General features: G+C 41.7%; 1 protein-coding gene across 1 annotated transcript in view; it reads left to right on the forward strand.

Moving 5' to 3' along the window:
- Nucleotides 1–9,437: 9,437 nt before the first annotated feature.
- ca6 (carbonic anhydrase VI) overlaps nt 9,438–17,966 on the forward strand; it is a 38,164-nt gene continuing 29,635 nt past the window's right edge. Inside the window, exons 1-2 of the mRNA XM_041207070.1 lie at nt 9,438–9,474; nt 12,453–12,601. Coding sequence (XP_041063004.1) covers nt 9,453–9,474; nt 12,453–12,601 — 171 coding nt within the window. The 5' untranslated portion in view covers nt 9,438–9,452. The remainder of the gene's footprint in view (nt 9,475–12,452; nt 12,602–17,966) is intronic.

Here is a 17,966-nt window from a genome sequence, read left to right on the forward strand (position 1 = left end):
AACCATGGTATTATATTTCAGTTATATCATTTTGGGAATTAGTGTATTTTAAAGAGCTGCCACGACAGCTTTTGCCCATACGTTCCCCATTCTTTCACTGTTGCTGGGCCAAAATCCTGGAACTCCCTTCCTAACAGCACTGTGGGTGCACCTACCACCTTCTCAAGGGCAATTAGGAATGGACAATAAATGCTGGCCTGGCCAGTGACACCCACACCCCATGAATGAATATAAAACATATATATATATATATATATATAAACCAATGGCATAAGGTGTCAACAGCATTGTATGCAGGAAGCCACAAAAATATTTTTTGAGTTAAATTTATTTTTGTTAAATGTCACATCTGCAGTGGTGCAAATTGTTCCTATAAGCAAATAACAGAATAGTCTTTATGTAGGTTAACCTGCCTTTCATAGTCACGAAAAGAACAATGCACCTTTTTAATCTTTTCCTTCTTCCCAAGATCCAAGCACTTTTTCTGTATGGAAAACTGTCATGTAGACCCTGCCAAATGGTGTTTTGCAATTAGGCCTTGAGAGCCCATGAAATCATGGCCGATAATCCTTTTCTACGCATTTGTCACTTTATCTGGTGCCTTCTGTGATGCTGCGGGCTTGATTTAAGAATTCAGATGAAATTTTGGTTGCAACTCCAGCTCAATCATTCTTTGGGAGACAGGAAAATCGTCCTGCTGTAATGAATCTTTAGCATCATTTCAGCACTTGAACTCAAATAATAATCCATACCATCCCAGAAATATGCCCACCAATCTCCTCTTCAAAGATTACGCTTACACCGGTGCCAGGAAGAGAATGACTAAAGCCAGAATCTGCTTCCCTCAGGCAGCATACTGTTTAGCGGTGCTCTGTTTCATTAATTGGAAATTAATGTTCTCACCAAGCGGCCGGACAGCAAGAAGCCACGAGGTGCTCTTCACTGAATTAAACTGCTATAGTAGATAACTACTATGAAAATAATAACACGCAGATTTTTCATCATAATGCTAATTCTCTCCTCCTCACCATAATAGGTCAATGGGACAGAACTGTTCAACACAATCTAACCATCTGTAACATTAAAAACATTTAAGGTCAAAAATAGGAATCTGGCCAATCAAATGTATATGAATCCTGTCAAATAAATTTCAGCCTAATTGAGATCTGACCACTTGTCTTTGATTTTTTTTTAATGTACAGAGTTAATTTGCTAACAATTTAAATACCTCCAAATCCGGGGGCGGAATTTTACGGCCCCTCCTGCCGGCGGGATTTTCCAGTCCCGCCGAAGTCAATGGACTTCTGAACAGCTCGCCGCATTTTCCGGCCCCTCTTCATTGGGACAGGGCCGTAAAATTCCGCCCCAGGAGTGAATATGTTTCTTTCCAAGTTACACAATCAGCTGGGATCAAGAACGAATAAAAAAAGGGGAAATTAAACCCTGATGCCTTCACTCCGTGCTCAGCATTCATTTATCACCCCCCCTCCCTCCTCAAAGTACTGTTTCATGTCAGGATTGGTCACCCAAGTGACCATAGACAGTCAGTGGTGGCAAGTTATTAAGCTGTGGAGGAACCCAATTCTACCTGCCTCCAACACCCATGCTTTCTGCACAAGTTATTTGACCTTGCTTAGGAATGGGAAATTGGACTGATTTTCTTCTGCCTCTGTTGCCACCTGTAATGCTGTCCTGTCTGAGATCACCTGGCTAAGCACAGACTAGGAATTGAGATTGCAACCTTCTGGATTCCATGTCTTTATCAACAACCAGCGGAGAAACGAGCAACACATTCCTAAACACTTGGCACTCAATGTTGAGGCAAAGTCAGAAAATCTATTGATGTCTGATGCTGGCAACGAGGTTTGCAAACTGATTTTGTGACTTAATTTCCAAAATTTGCTGACATTGTAGAAATAGGGACCACACAGAAGTAAAATACTACGGATGCTAGAAATCTGAGATACAAACAGAAAATGGTGGAAATATGTGGCAAGTGAGGCAGCATCTGTGGAGAGAGGAACTGAGTTAACGTTTCAGGCCGATGGGGTAAGTTAGAGATATAACATGTTTCAGGCAAGTGAAAGGGGCAAGAGGGGAAGGTCTGATATAGGGTGGAAGACAGGAGAGATTAAATGAGAGGTGGATGTGAAAATGGGTGTTTTTTTTTGGTACCTGGTCACACACAAGAAGGGAAATAGAAAGCAATGAAGGTAAAAGGCAAATGGAAATCCTGTCCGAGAGAAAAGCAGGGCTTCTCCAGGTGGGCATTTCTGGAAGAGAATTGGCAGTGAATCAGACACTAATACAAAAGCAAAATATTATGGAATAAAAGCAAAATACTGAAGATGCTGGAGATCTGAAAGAAAAACAATAAGTGCCAGAAAACCTCAGCAGGTCTGGCAGCATCTGTGGCGAGAGAAACAGAGTTAAAGTTTCGAGTCCAATATTTTTTGGACTGGAAAATATTATGGATGCTGGAAGTAAGGGGTGGCCATTTTCTGTTGACATTTTATTGATTAATTTGTCAAATAGACTTTGGTCTATTTGACTGATTTTCAGATCAGTTTGGTTAAATGGCTAAAGGCCAATTTTGGTAATTATGTTAAATCAACAGGAAAAGGCTCTTTGTCACAACCTACAATGGACATCTGCCTTTGCGCTTCCTAACATACCTTTTCTGCCCCTGTCCCCCACCTTCCCTGGCAATTCTGAAGCTTTTCCTTTGCACAAGGTGAGTGGATAGAGGTTGAGGATCTACCACCCATGGCCAATATTAATGCTAATATTAAATGTGAGCATGCTCTCTGAATGTGAGGAGATATAGACAAACCTAAGAACATAAGAAATAAGAGCAGGAGTAGGCCATTCAGCCCTTCAAGCCCCCGCCACCATTCTGTGAGATCATGGATGATCTTTTACTTCATACCAACATGTCAACAGCCAGGATATAATGGAACTAATGACTGAGGCAGAAACCAAAGGACTACAGATTATGTGAGGTTATTAGTATGTGAGGCTGTAGGTGATGGAATATTTCTATAGAAAGGCTGGAGATTGCAGTGACTCCACATTACCACCTAGGCATTGATGGTAAGTTGTTGAAACACTTTAATAGTGATGTGCTTGTAAGTGGCAAGCGTACTTAGTGCAGTCTGGCTCCTCTATCCAGCTTGCCTGATTAGGAAAACATTCTGCTGAATGTGGAACAAAAACAAAAATATCTGCAAAAACTCAGCAGATCTGGCAGAGGAACACCGTTAACATTTCGAGTCCGAATGCTGAATGTGGAGTTGTCTCTCACTGCCCTGATAGTCTCATCCTACGATGGCTCAACATATCCCTTTGAGAGCTTCACCATTTCATCCCAAACAAGGCTGCTTTCCTGGCCTAATCACCCAAGCTGCAATGTGAATCTGGAGCCCCCGTGTCCTGCTTGCAAATTTGTTGTACATTTTCCGAAAAAAAATTTAAACTTTTTGGTTTGAGGCAAAAAAGTGGCTTGATATGTAGGCCTTTAAAGTTACTGCAGCTGCTTGAAGCACACTATATCCCATCCACAAAATAAGAACTGTTGACTATTAAGCTGTCTCGAAACCTGATAAAATCAGCATAAATTGCATCAGTGAGAAAAATCTGAGCTTTTTTTTCCCCCTATTTTCAATGGTTGCAGTCTCTTAAGTCTTTGAATAATTATTGTGTTGGTTTGCCTTGTATGGATTTCCCCATGTAAGGCAACTTGGGTTTAAGACAATCTCCCAAAACCCCCAAACAGTAACCTAAATTAATAGTCCTACATGCGGAAAATTTATATTTAGTGTCAGCATTAATTTGGAACAGTCCTTACGAGAGAAAACAGCAGAGTACCAATAAATATTCAACTGTAGTAAAGTGTGTTCCATTTAAAGGCTCAGCTAGCCATCGTTATATTCTGACAGGACGTTATTGTAATTTAATATTATTCACCATTCAAATTCTTCAGTTGTACTGAATGCCCTTCATGAAGTTCATTTTCTCTGGGGCGGAATGTTATACTTACTAATCATTACCTCAACAGACAGTCTGTTTCAGCCCTGGGACGAATAGTCCTCGCACCAGTGAAAACCAGTATTGATTTTGTTTAACAAAACAGATAAAGGCATGGACAGCAAAAATAGATTGAGTTACTTTAGATCACAGCTGTGTTGCTGTAGTTGTTATGCTAAATGAATGTCCTCTAATCAAAGCTGCAGTGCCCTTCCAATGAACCCTTCATACATCAAAACCTAAAGCCAATGACGTAATGACAATGTGAAATGTAAGATTTTCACAAAAGAAAGACCGGTGTTTATATACCATCTTTCATGACCTCAGGATGCCACAAAACACTTTACAACTAATTATGTGCTTTTGAAGTGTACTCACTGTTATAATGTAGGAACCACGGCAGCCAGTTAGTGCACAGCAAGGTCACACAAACAGCAATGTGATAACAACTAGCTAATCTGATAAAAACAAAATACTAGCTAATCTGTTTTAGTGATGTTGACTGAGGGACAAATGTTGGCCAAGAGAACAAGGGAGAACTGTCCTGCTCTTTTTTGAACTACTGGCATGAGTTGATTTCCTGATTTTTGCAGCACTAAATGTGGTTTCCTTTTCACAGCGGGAGACTCACCGGTCCATGAAGAGCTGCATCAGGCCAGGTCTTGCAGTACAAATTAGGTTTCGTGTCTCAGGAATGACAGTCTCTTGGAATCTGAGGTGAACACCTGCCAATGTAAAAGTGACTAAACCAACTGAAAAGGGGGAAGAAAAGAACACATTCTAGGACTTCCTCAGGGTAGTGTCCTAGGCCCAACCATCTTTAGCTCCTTCCTGAATGACCTTCCTTCCATCCTAATGTCAGGAGTGGGGATGTTCGCTGATGATTGCATAATGTTCAGCACCATTCGCGACTCCTCAGATACTGAAGTGGTCCATGTCCAAATGCAAAAAGTCCCGGGCAATATCCAGGCTTGGGCTGACAAGTGGCAAGAAACATTTGTGCCACACAAGTGACAGGTAATGACCATTTCCAATGAGAGAGAATCCAACCATTGCCCATTGATGTTCAGTGGCATTATCATCACTGAATCGCCCACTAACAATATCCTGGGGGGGTTACCATTGACCAGAACCTGAACTGGACTAGCCATATAAATAATGTGGCTACAAGAGCAGGTCAGAGGCTAGAAATCCTGTGAAAAGTAACTGACCTCCTGACTCCCCAAAGCCTAACCACCATCTACAGGATTTGATGGAATACTCCCCACTTGCCTGGATGAGTGCAGCTCCAACAACACTCAAGAACCTTGACACCGTTCAGGACAAAGCAGCCCGTTTGATTGGCACCACATCTGTAAACATTCACTCCCTCCACCACCGACGCACAGTGGAAGCAGTGTGTACCATCTACAAGATGCAATGGAGGAATTCACCAGAGCTCCTTAGACAGCACCTTCCAAACCTATGACCAATACCATCTAGAAGGACAAGGGCAGCAGATGGATGGGAACACCACTACCAGCAAGTTCCCCTCCAGGTCACTCACCATCCTGACTTGGAAATGTATCGCTGTTCCTAAACTGTCACTGGGTCAAAACCTTGGAACTCCCTTTCTAACAGCACTGTGGGTGTACCTACGCCTCATGGACTGCAGCGGTTCAAGAAGGCACCAGCTTCTCAAGGGCAACTAGGGATTGGCAATAAATGGTGGCCCACATCCTGTGAATAAATTTTTAAGAAACTCAGTGCAAAAGGAACTTCCCTAAACAGTAACATGGTTCTATCAATGGGATAGTGTGCGATGTCATGTTTATTTACTCAGGGTTTTTCCAATCATGGTGCAGTATTTCTGACCAGTTAGTCAAGCAGCACTGTCTTCAGTACTTTTCAAACAATAAGGAAATTTCCTACATTGCAACAGTGACTTCACTTCCAAAAATATTTAATTGGGTGTAAAGAGCTTTGGGATGCTCTGGGGTCATGAAAGAGGCTATATAAAGGCAAGTTGTTTTTTTTTAATTTGTTCATGCAGGTTTCACTGGCTAGGCCAGCATTTATTGCCCATCCCTAATTACTCACCACATTACTATGGGTCTGGAGTCACATGTAGGCCTGACCAGGTAAGGACAGCAAATATCCATCCCTAAAGGATATTAGAGAACCAGGTGGGTTTTTGCAGCAATCAGCAATGGTTTCATGGTCATCATCAGATTTTAATTCCAGATTTTTATTGAATTCAAATTTTGCTGTTTGCCATAGTGGGATTTGAGCCTGGGTCCCTGGAGCATTGCTCAGGTCTACTGGAACACAAGTCCTGTGACAATACCACTATGCTACTACCTCCCCTTTATCAGAAGAGCTGCACTCTCCCACTGCTCACTTATTTTTATTTATTGTGTACACAGCAGTAAGGGTGCAGGATTAATTCTTTCCAGTTCCCAATCTTAGCTGAATCATAGAATGGTTGTATCAAAGAAGGGAACCATTTGGCCTGTCCTGTCTGTGCCAGCACTGCAAGAATAACTCACCGAGTCCCAGTTCCCTGCCATTTCCCTGTAGCCCTGCAAGTTTATTCTCTACAGATAATTATCCAATTCTCTTTTGAAAGCCTTAATTGAATCTGCCTCCATTTTATTCTTAGGCAGTGCATTCCCGATCCTAACCCTTTGCTGCACAAAAAGCTTTTCCTCATGTTGCTGTTGCTTCAGAACATAAGAAACACGAGCAGGAGTTGGCCATGCAGCCCCTTGAGACTGCTCGTCCACTCAATGAGATCATGGCTAATCTACTTTGAACACCATTTTCTTGGACTATCCCCGTATCCCTTGATGTTTTTAATGTGTAGAAATCTATTGATCTCAGTCTTGAACATACTTTTGCCAATCACCTTAAATTGGCATCCTCTGGTTCTCGACCCTTCTGCCAATCGGAACAGTTTCTCCCTATCTGCTCTGTCCAGACCCTGTATGATTTTTAACACCTCAATAAAATCTCCACTTTATCTTCTAAGGAGAATAGCCCCAGCTTCCCCAGTCTATCCACATAAGTGAAATTCTTCATCCCTGGAACCATTCTTGTAAATCTTTTCTGCACCCTCTCTTATGCTTTCTCATCCTTCCTAAAGTTTGGTGCCCAGTATTGGACACAATGCTCCAGTTAAAGCTGAACCAATGTTTTATAAAAGTTCGTCAGAACTTTTCTACTCCAGGTCCCTATTTATAAAGCCTATATTCTTTATTAACTGCTTTCTCAACCTGTTCTTCCACCTTCAATCATTTGTGCACATATATCCCCAGGTCCTTCTGCTCCTGAATCCCATTTAGATTTGGAGAGGTACTTAGTGAGGGTAAGAGATTCTTCACTGTAAGAGTGTTAATATTGGATATGAAATTATTCCCAAACTACACTTTGGACCTCACAGTAGTTGCTAAAGATCAGGCTGTTCACCAACCTCTATTGTATCTACCCACAAAGGGCAGAAAAGGCAAGTATTAAATGGAGAGGAAAAACTAGACTCTGCAATTGTTCAATTGGTTAAAATGTCAGGAAGACCCATTGAATTTAGAAAGTCTTGTTGGAATCATACATTAACAGAAATCTTCATTCTAAAATTAGGAAGCATGCAGAGTTAATAAAGGCAGTTCATGCATTCAAACTGAGAGAAGGCAATGCCATGAAAATGCTTCTTGATGGTACTTTGTGCTCTCCTCACTCATGTTGTTATCTTGCACATAATCCCAGTGAATATAATCAATCACGGTGAAAAAAAAAATGAAATTAAATAAAAAACTTGAATTTAAGCAGCAAAACGTAGTCATTTTGGGAGTGCGACAAAACTGTTTCCCACACTGATGTCACCTACTCAAATATACACATTCTTTACACTGGGAAGTGTTCGAAATGCACAGCCCCTGTAAACCGAAACGACAGGCTAATGTTTTAGTGCGATATCCTGGAGGGAGGCTGACCCCTTCATAGGATAAAAGAGAGATAAATGGGGATGACGCAACGATAAAGGGCAGTCAAACCATGATTCAAACTCTCTGCCGGGAGTCAATATTCATGATTCCTAACCCCTACCAGTTGTTCTCTCCCAGTTTATTTTGTTCATTTTATTTAGGAGCTCACTTATCAACAAGTGCTGATGAAAGATCTAAGCTGAAGATGTTCAGAAAATGTAACCTGTCATTTCTCTTTACAGATGCTCACTGACCTACTTTACACCCATGTAAGTTTATATTTATTTATTGCATCGTAGGAGCACGCTTTTCCTCCACTTGAGACTCGGTACCTAGAGGTGCCTCTTTTTTCCAACTCCAGAACTGTCTTTGGCAGGATCCGCTGACTGTAGCCTTTCTTTTAATCTTGCAGTTCAATCAGCCCATTGTGGGTAGTGTAAAGATTGGCATGGCCAATGAGTTCAAATCAGTAGCCGTCCATCACAGGCTAGACCATCAAAGAAAGTCATTTGCAGCTCCATTATCTCCCAGACACTAAGTAAGAAATCCAAACTTCTACTTAAAAAAAACAGACCTTTGATGGCCCTTTAGCAATTGAGAAATTTCCTGAGCAGACCACTCAAACTGCAGACGAATGAAATAGAAAAAAGCACCATGATCTGTAATTGTTTTATTTATACCATGTTCCCTTTCCTTTAATGCTGTTGCGGTGACCATTTTTCTGAATCACAGCTTTAACCTTCATGACTGCTCCATGCACATTTTTGCGCAAACAAGTCAAATTCAAAATTTGTAATTCGAACAAATGATTTGCCACACCCAGACAACACGTGCTGGTGTTTTTATTGGAGCATCAATATTGTACTCTGCTCCGTTTAGGACTGGTCACCTCCCTGCCATCACAGCCTGTGTGCATCACTGCGATAGACTGGCATGAGGTACCATCTCTGTTCCATTAGCATGGATTTGAAAAAGTTTACTTTGGGAATTTTTATTCTGTTTTGCGTGCAGTCGAGTACTGCTAACAAGGAGCACTGGACCTATCAAGGTAAACAAGATGTTTGCAGTATTTATGATACAACTCCGCACAAAATTTAGCTTTACAAAAGTTGTCCTTTTTTTTTTGTCCAGAGTGCATGCATTATAAGGAAGAATGATGACCTGGAAAATTAATTTAATGCTTAAATATAAAACTGCAGGAAGCTAATGTGAGTGAAAAAGTGTGGAGTGCAAATTAAGAATTTGAGAATGAATGGTTTTGAAGGTGCTTGCTGAGGTTCTGTGTCCTTTACCTATTGCTTACCAGAAGGTGACTTGAATGAATTCCACTGGGGTTCGAAATATCCAGCCTGCTCTGGCTTGCACCAATCTCCCATCGATATTCAGAGGAAAAAAGTGCAATTTAATGCGACTCTACCCCATTTAGAGTTAAGTGGATATGACGGACCACACGATGGACCATTGCTAATGATCAATAATGGACATTCAGGTCTAGTACTCTTTCATTCTACGTTTTAACAGTAAAAATGACCCTTTCTTTCATCTTTTATATGTAACACTATCTGTTAATGAGTCTCTGATATATATTTTCCTTCATTTTGCCCATTGCTATTTTAAAGACGTTGACTTTTGCTGATGTACAGTTTGAAAGATAGGGCAGCCCTTTGGCATCGCACCCAAGTGGTTTGTTCTTTATGTGTGAGCTTGAGCCATGAATATTGGCAGGCTATTCAACCACTGAGAACAAAATAGTTAAACTCTCTTCTTAAGCCACATTTCCTCTTACTCATTTCCTAGAATTGGGGCGAGGAACATAGGAACATAGGAAATAAGAGCAGGAGTAGGTCATTCAGCCCCTCAAGCCTGCTTTGCCATTCAATTAGATCATAATTGATCTTCTACCTCAATGCACTATCCCCATACCTCTTGATGTCTTTACTATCTAGAAATCTATCGATCTCTATTTTGAACATACTGACTGACTGACTGAGCTCCCACAGCCCTCTGGGATGGAGATTTCCAAAGATTTACCACCCTCTAAGTGAAGAAATTCCTCCTCATCTCAGTCCTAAATGGCCTGCCCCTTATTCTGAGACGGTGTCCCCTGGTTCGAGATTCTCTAGCCAGAGGAAACATTCTTCCTGCATCTACCTTGGCGAGCCCTGAAGGAATTTTATACGTTTCAATGAGATCACTTCTCATTCTTCTAGAGAGAGGAAACTCACTTGATAGTGATGAGAAGCTAATGTTTCTCCTCCTAATCCAGGGACACTATAATACCCATCAACTACTTAACTGGGATTGCTTAAATTAACATGGTAAGTGAGAGCTTTTTGTTTTCAAATTTTAGACAGAAAGTGTTACACAGCGATATGGACTTAGAGGCTGTACAAAGGAGGAATGAGGTTTTTACTGTTCCATTGCCTCTGTCTTTTCATGTGTCACAGTATTGAGTGAACAGTCCAGTGTGGTAGGTCCAATTAAGAATAGGCTTAAGGACTAATATGCAGGAAGAATAACACAACAGCAACCTAACATTTATATAGTACCTTTGACATAATAAAACATTCCTGGGTGCTCCACAAGAGCATTATAAAACAAAGCATGACAAAATACGATCTGAATTAATAACACTATTACGGTTAACTACATTTCTTCAAACAAAGAATCTGAATTCCGGATTTATTGACAAAATTAGACAAGGTGAAGCTTTGGAGAACACTTTCGGCATTGCAAGACTACAGAAAATATACCCCACAGTGTCAAATCAATGATGCTGGAATACTGACTGCTTGATGAAAAGATTCAGGTGGGGCCAGGGCAAAGCATCATTTTCTCAATATTTCTGTTAATACAGTTTTGGGAGTCAATGATAATATGAGTATATATTGAACACTTAACAGACTGGAGAGGAAGGTCACATATTGTTGTTATTAATAGTGAAACATTTTTCAAAAAAACACATGCAGGTGCATTCAGCTCCTGGAAATACACCAAGTGTCGTTGTGCAGAGACTAGAGAGAACCTAGCAACCTACCCTTGACATTCAATGGCATTATTATCACTGAATCCCCACCATCAATCTTATGAGATGTTCACCATTAACAAGAAAATCAACTACAGCAGCTACTTGAGTAGGTCAGAAGCTGAGTATCCTGCGGTGGGTAACTCATCTCCTAATCCCCTGAAGCCTACAAGACACATCAGGAGTGTGATGGAATACTTTCCACTTGCTTAGTTGCAGTTGCAACAGCCTTCAATAAATACAATAATATTGAAGACAAAGTAATCTACTTGATTGGCATCTCATCCACTAGCCTAAGCATCCACTCCTTCCGCCACCAGTGTATGCTACGTGCGGTGTGTACTAGCTAAAGGATGCGCAGCAGTAACTTGGCAAGATCAACTGTCTCCAAGTTCTCCTCCAAGTTACACACCATGCAGATTTGGATATATATTGCTGTTCTTCCAATGTCACCGGTCAAATTCCTGGAAGTCCCTCCCTGACAGTACCTTCACCACATGGACTGCAAGAAGAAAATTCACCACTCACTTCTTGAGGATAACTAAGTTGGACAGCTCTTTCAAAGAGCTGGCAAAGGCACGATGGACTGAATGGCCTCTTTCTGTGCTATAAAAATCAATGAATCCATGATTCTAAATGAAAACGGGTGGTAAATTCCACCCTTGCCAGAAATGCCTGCATCCTCAGAATAAATACTATGTAAAAAAAACCGATGAGGAAGATTCACTCCCTGGTCTCGGATGATCTTAGCCTTGCTGAAGTGCCACAATTACCTTCAGCATCCCTATGCTTTGGAATGGAATGAGTCCGTTTGGGTTCCTCCCCCTGATCGATCTCCAGTGACCCCTCCTGACAAATGGATCTGTGAACATTAGATGAGGACAGGATCAGCTTTGGCTGTGACAACTCTTCATCCACCGGGGTGTCTCTCCCCCTCTGCTCCACAATTGGAACGTTCGGCCCTCCCTGTCCTATTTTGAGGAACTTGCTCCTGGAATCCTTGCTCCTTGCTTCATCTCAGCCCTTCTTTTATATGTATGCATTTTCAAGCTGCTCTCGATCTTCTTCCCTAACTCTTCTGTTGCTTGGCATCTGGTTCTTCACTATGTAGAGCCACCAAACATCCTATACTAAAGGCATATAAATAACTGCTGTCATTGCATCCATATTTAGTATAGAGTATTTCTGAGGTGACATAGTTATAAGAAGACATTTAAAATTCATTCAGAAAATTCATGAAAATAATGATTAGCTGTCAGTGACTGAGTTCAATACACTTCATGGGAATATGTGTTTTATGTTTGCAATATGTGGCTAAAATTATTATCTGTTAGCATGTTGAGATGGTTCTGAATTTTGGAATTGTGTACTGCTGTGTGATGCATATGTCTAAGGAAGGTGCACCTTTTTAACCAGTAATGTTGTGCATCTTGTTTTCATAGTTGCGATAAACTTGCCACCCACCATGTTTATCAGTAAAGGGCTATTACATCGTTACACAGCGGTTCAGATGCATTTCCACTGGGGTGCCCTTGACCCGGAGAGCAGTGGCTCAGAGCATACAATTGATGGGATACGATATGTGGCAGAGGTACAGTGAATGCCTTTAGCTTACATCTACTTTTCTGACATTGCAACAGTGACTACACTTCAGGAATACATCATTGGCTATAGACTTCTTTGGAACATCTTGAGATTGTGAATGGCACTATATAAAGAAGTGTGAGGTGATGCATTTTGGTAGGAAGAACATGGACAGACAATATAAAATAAGGGGTGAAATTTTGAAGGGGTGCAGGAGCAGAAAGGGTGTATATGTGTATAGATCATTGAAGGAGGCAGGACAGGTGGAAAGAGGAGTTAATAAATCAGTTAATAAAGTTAATAATTAATTAGTTTTATTAATATGGGCATAGAGTACAAGAGCAGGGAGGTTATGCTGAATTTATATAAGACACTCGTTAGACCTCAGCCAGAATATTGTGCACAGTTCTTGACACCACATAATGGGAAGGAAGTGAACACATTGAAAAGACTGCAGAGGAGGTTTACAAGAATGGTTCCAGGGATGAGAAACTTCAGCTATGAGCATAACTTGGAGAGGTTGGAACTGTTCTCCTGGGAGAGAAGAAGGCTTAAATGAGATTTGATAGAGACGTTCAAAACCATGAGTGGAGTTGGATAGAGTAGATAAGGAGAAGCTGTTCCTGCTCGTAAAAGGCTCAAGAATGAGAGGGCACAGACTTAAAGTGATTTAAAGCAAAATAAGTAAGTTTGACGTGAGAAAAAGTTTTTTCACACAACGAGTGGTTTGGGTCTGGAATGCACTGCCTGGAAGTGTGGTGGAGGCAGGTTCAATCAAGGCAATCAAGAGGGCATTAGATGATTATTTGGATAGAAACAGTGCGCAAGGGTATGGAGAAAAGGCAGGGCAATGGCATTAGGTCATAATGCTCATTTGGAGAGCCGGTGCAGACACGGTGGGCCGAATGGCCTCCTTCTGTGCCGTTAAAATTCTGTGATTCTGTGAAATGCAAATCTTTCTTTTGTTTTCTACTGGGAATGTGAAATTGAAATAAACGCCTTGCAATTTTTGCAAGTACTCTTTCTGTTAGCCAATCACTCAGAAGCATTGATAGTATAATCTGGTTGTTACACGATTTTAAAACATAAACCAGTCAATATGTAAACAGTGTTGAATAATACATATATTGATTTTAAGTTAACCAACTGAAATCTGTTTTGTCCTTCCCATAAAATGGGTAATATTTTTCCTGTCAATAACTTCATCAAAATTATGAAGTGAACTAAGTGGTCTAGTGAGATATTATGTTGTCCTTTCACCACTGGCACCTAAGTTTGAACCAAAACCATAATTTAGGATGAAGTTCTTTCTGTCCCATTGTAAGAGTATAAGACTGCAGCCCCTAGTTTTTACAGGCATAGATTTAATACATGGAACTATCCACGAGTTGGCACTTGAAGTGACCTCATCCAGAGAAGCCATGAAATGGCAACTATGGGAATTGGGGCAATGTCCTCCTGGCTGGATAGTTGGAACGCTTACCAAGTCGGGCTCATGGGCCTGAGTTCTTCCCTTGTTGGGCGCAAGTGCGTAATCAGTGGGCCTGGGAGCAGTCAGCAAATGGGCCCTCGTCCATGATCAACTCCAAGGCTGCGATTGGCACCACCCCACCCCCCCACCCCCCCCACCGCCGACCTGCGATTTCACGCTGGCCAGCCAATGAACAGCCAGCCAGCATGAAATGCTGCTGAAAAGCCAGGGGTCGGGGGCGCGGGAAGAGGGCGGGTGACGACGCCACCTGCAGGCGCAGGCATGCACTTCGAGAGAGCTCCCCGGGGAGCTGCAGACCCGCAAATAATAAAATAAAGCGTTAAAAAAAAGCCGCAAAAAAAAAATGTCCACGCAGCGCAATCGAGCACCTGAAAGCAGACCTCGTTAAAATGCTGCCCCCCCCCCCCCCCCAACGGATATTTCTTTAAATTTTATTTCCTAACGGAGATCCCATCCCACCCTCGGATGAGGTTTCATCCAAAATGTAAAGGCCGATTGGCCCATCCGCTAACCGGAAGGTTGGACGGTCCGTGAAAAATGGCAGACAATTGTGCCGTCAATGGGCTTCATCGTCTGCGTAATTGTCGGTGGGCGCACTTCCGACTGCCACGTGTGCATGCCGAGCGGAATATCGTGCGAGTGTGCGATGTTGTCGGGACACTCACCCAATGTCATCTCACGCGATTTTATGTCTGTTCAGGTCAGGCGCATGTCTGTCCGCAGAATGTAAAATTCTGCCCCGTGGACTTTGAATGTGAAATTCCTTATGTTGACAACTTTAGCAAAGTAATTGACACGATAGTGTCCACACATTTGCTCTTTCCTGTCAACGACACTGGATAGGGATAAAGATCAGGAACCTGGGCTGAAGTTTCCTCTCTCTAGTTCGGGCTGCTTTACTCAGAACACACCTGGAATCTTCGTGGCCAGCATGACTTAGTGCTACACTTTGTCTACTAGGTTTTCAGGGAGCATAATGTGAGCACTGTAGGTTCAATATAATGGAGTGTTTTGGAAGTAAATGACTCATGTAACTTGATTAAACTCCTCAGCCTTGACATTTGATCAGCATATTATTGCATCATGTGGTCCTACTGCAAATCCTTGCTTTTATATACTCATTAATCAATCATTGTTCTAAATCGCTGACCCAGTGCACAGGTTCGTAAAATATTTTATATTGGTGATTAGACAAATGAGTTTGAGTGGAAACTTGAACCATAAAATCAATTTGCAAAACCAGCACAATCCTGAGTGCAATTTTCACCCAATTTTGGACTGCATTCAAAGTGGAAAGCCTAAAATTTTTACCATATTATATCTGTTGCCCCTTCACTCATCATCCCTATGCTTGCTTACTTACATTGGGTCCTAGTCAAGCAATGTCTCCATTTTAAATTTCTGAGCCTCACGTTCAATTCCTCTGTGGTCTTACCCCTCCCTATCTCTGTAATCTCTTCTGGCCTCACAACCCTCCGAGAACTTTGCATTCCCCTAATCCTAGCTTCTTGTGCATCCTCTGCTTCTTTCACAGCACCCTTGGTGAACACGCCTTTGGCTGCCTTGGTTCTAAACTTTCCACCTCTCTCTCCTCCTCTAAGATGCTCCTTTAAAACCTACCTCTTTGATCATCTTATTTTGCACCAGTGAAGCACCTGGGGACATTTTATTATGTTAGAGGCGCTATATAAATGCAAGTAGTAACATATTGGAGTTATGATTATGATTCATTAATACTTTCACTGTCAGTTTTTATTGGGGTGAGGTTCGAGAAACTGCAGGCAGCCCCCTTAGTATCTTGCCCAATTAACTCTTCCTCATTTGTAAACTTAGATGGTGAATGTTGATGCATTTTCTGCCTTCACGCAAAGCCCACACATATACCCTCACCAGCTCACTGGACGCCGATCAGGAGGAGAAGGGAGCTGACCAATATTTCACCTCTTTCACATGGCAACACTGGGGCCAATTGGAACATCCATTGGCACCCCAGCTGAGATCAGCTCACTTAATCTAGAGCAAGGGACTGAACCCGGGATCTTGCTGATCTACTTGGCTCAGTATGAGCTTACCAGTGAGCCATTGGGAGGAGTCCAAGATAATTCTAGTGTCAAGTCAACTGTGATTATTGGGGAATGAAATTTCACCACCAGCTAATAAAATGGACATAACCTTTCACTTAGTAGCGCCACCTTTCCAGTAAATAATCAAATTTATAACCTTGGCCTGCGACATGATTATTTGGTCAGGAATTATTTGTAGCCTTTCTTCCCTGAGAAATTAAAATCTTCATTTTAAGTTACACACTATTTCAGACTGATGATCTGCGAACTGAATTGGATAATGGCTACAGCCAATGTTGCACTCTGTTATAGTGTTACACTCTGTTACAGCGTTACACTAAACACTAAGAATAGCAATTCCACTTCCCAAAATGTTAGCTATTAATGTGTCAACATAATTTCTTGCACTCCAATTTTCTCCTCACATTTCCTGAAGACAGTGAGTTACACTGTACAGTTATGTGGTACAGTGCCATGGATAAAAGCAAAAAACTGGGGATGCTGGAAATCCAAACCAAAAACAAAAATACCTGGAAAAACTCAGCAGGTCTGGCAGCATCTGCGGAGAGGAACACAGTTAACGTTTCGAGTCCGAATGACCCTTCAACAGAACTAAGTAACTTAGTTTTACTTAGTTCTGTTGAAGAATCATACGGACTTGAAACGTTAACTGTGTTCCTCTCCGCAGATGCTGCCAGACCTGCTGAGCTTTTCCAGGTATTTTTGTTTTTGTTACAATGCCATGGATGATGCTCCCTCCACTCGATCGCATCTCATGGACTATTTCGCATTTTGAGCATCAGCAGTTTACCTTACCAGCCCTGTCTTCACCAGTGTTCACATTGCTTTCTAGCCTGGGGCATCCTAGATCTTTGGCTATCCCAGATCTCTTCGATCAGCATGACCTGGGATTGGAGTTGGGATGTTCCTGGTCACTATAGAGTCATTATAGTATGAAAGGAGGCCATTCAGCCCATCAGGTCCATGCTGCCTAATGACTCAGAATCACAGAATGACAGAATTTTAAAGGCACAGTAGGAGGACATTCAGCCCATTGTGTCTACACTGGCTCTCCAAGTGAGCATTATGACCTAGTGCCACTGCCTTGCCTTTCCCCGTATCCTGCACATTGTTTCTATTCAAATAATCATTTAATATCCACTTGTATGCCTCGATTGAACCTGCATCCAGCACTCAGGCACTGCTAGAATCACTAGCTGTGTGAAAAAACTTTTTCTCACACCACATTTGCTTCTTTTGCAAACCACTTTAAATCTGTGCCCTCTCATTCTTGATCCTTTTATGAGTGGGAATAGCTTCTCCCTACCTACTCTGTCCAGCCCCCTGATAATTTTGAACATCTCTATCAAATCGCCTCTTAGCCTTCTCCTCTCTAAGGAGAACAGTCCCAATCTCTCCAATCTATCTTCATAGCTGAAGTTTCTCATCCCTGGAACTATTCTTGTAAATCTCTTCTGCACTCTCTCAAATGTGTTCATAACCTTCCTATAGTGTGGCACCCAGAACTGTACACAATATTCCAGCTGAGGTCTAACGAGTGTTTTATATAAATTCAGCATAACCTCCCTGCTCTTGTACCCTATGCCCCTACTAATAAATACTATATACTTTATTAACTGCTCTCTCCACCTTTCCTGCGACTTTCAATGATCTATGCACATACACATCCAAGCCTTTCTACTCCTGCACCCCCTTCAAAATTTCACCTCTTATTTTATATTGTCTGACAACGTTCTTCCTAACAAAATGCATCACCTCACATGTCTTCGCATTGAACTTCATCTGCCACTTATCTG

This window comes from Carcharodon carcharias, chromosome 15 (assembly GCF_017639515.1).
Source record: "Carcharodon carcharias isolate sCarCar2 chromosome 15, sCarCar2.pri, whole genome shotgun sequence".
NCBI lineage: Eukaryota > Metazoa > Chordata > Chondrichthyes > Lamniformes > Lamnidae > Carcharodon > Carcharodon carcharias.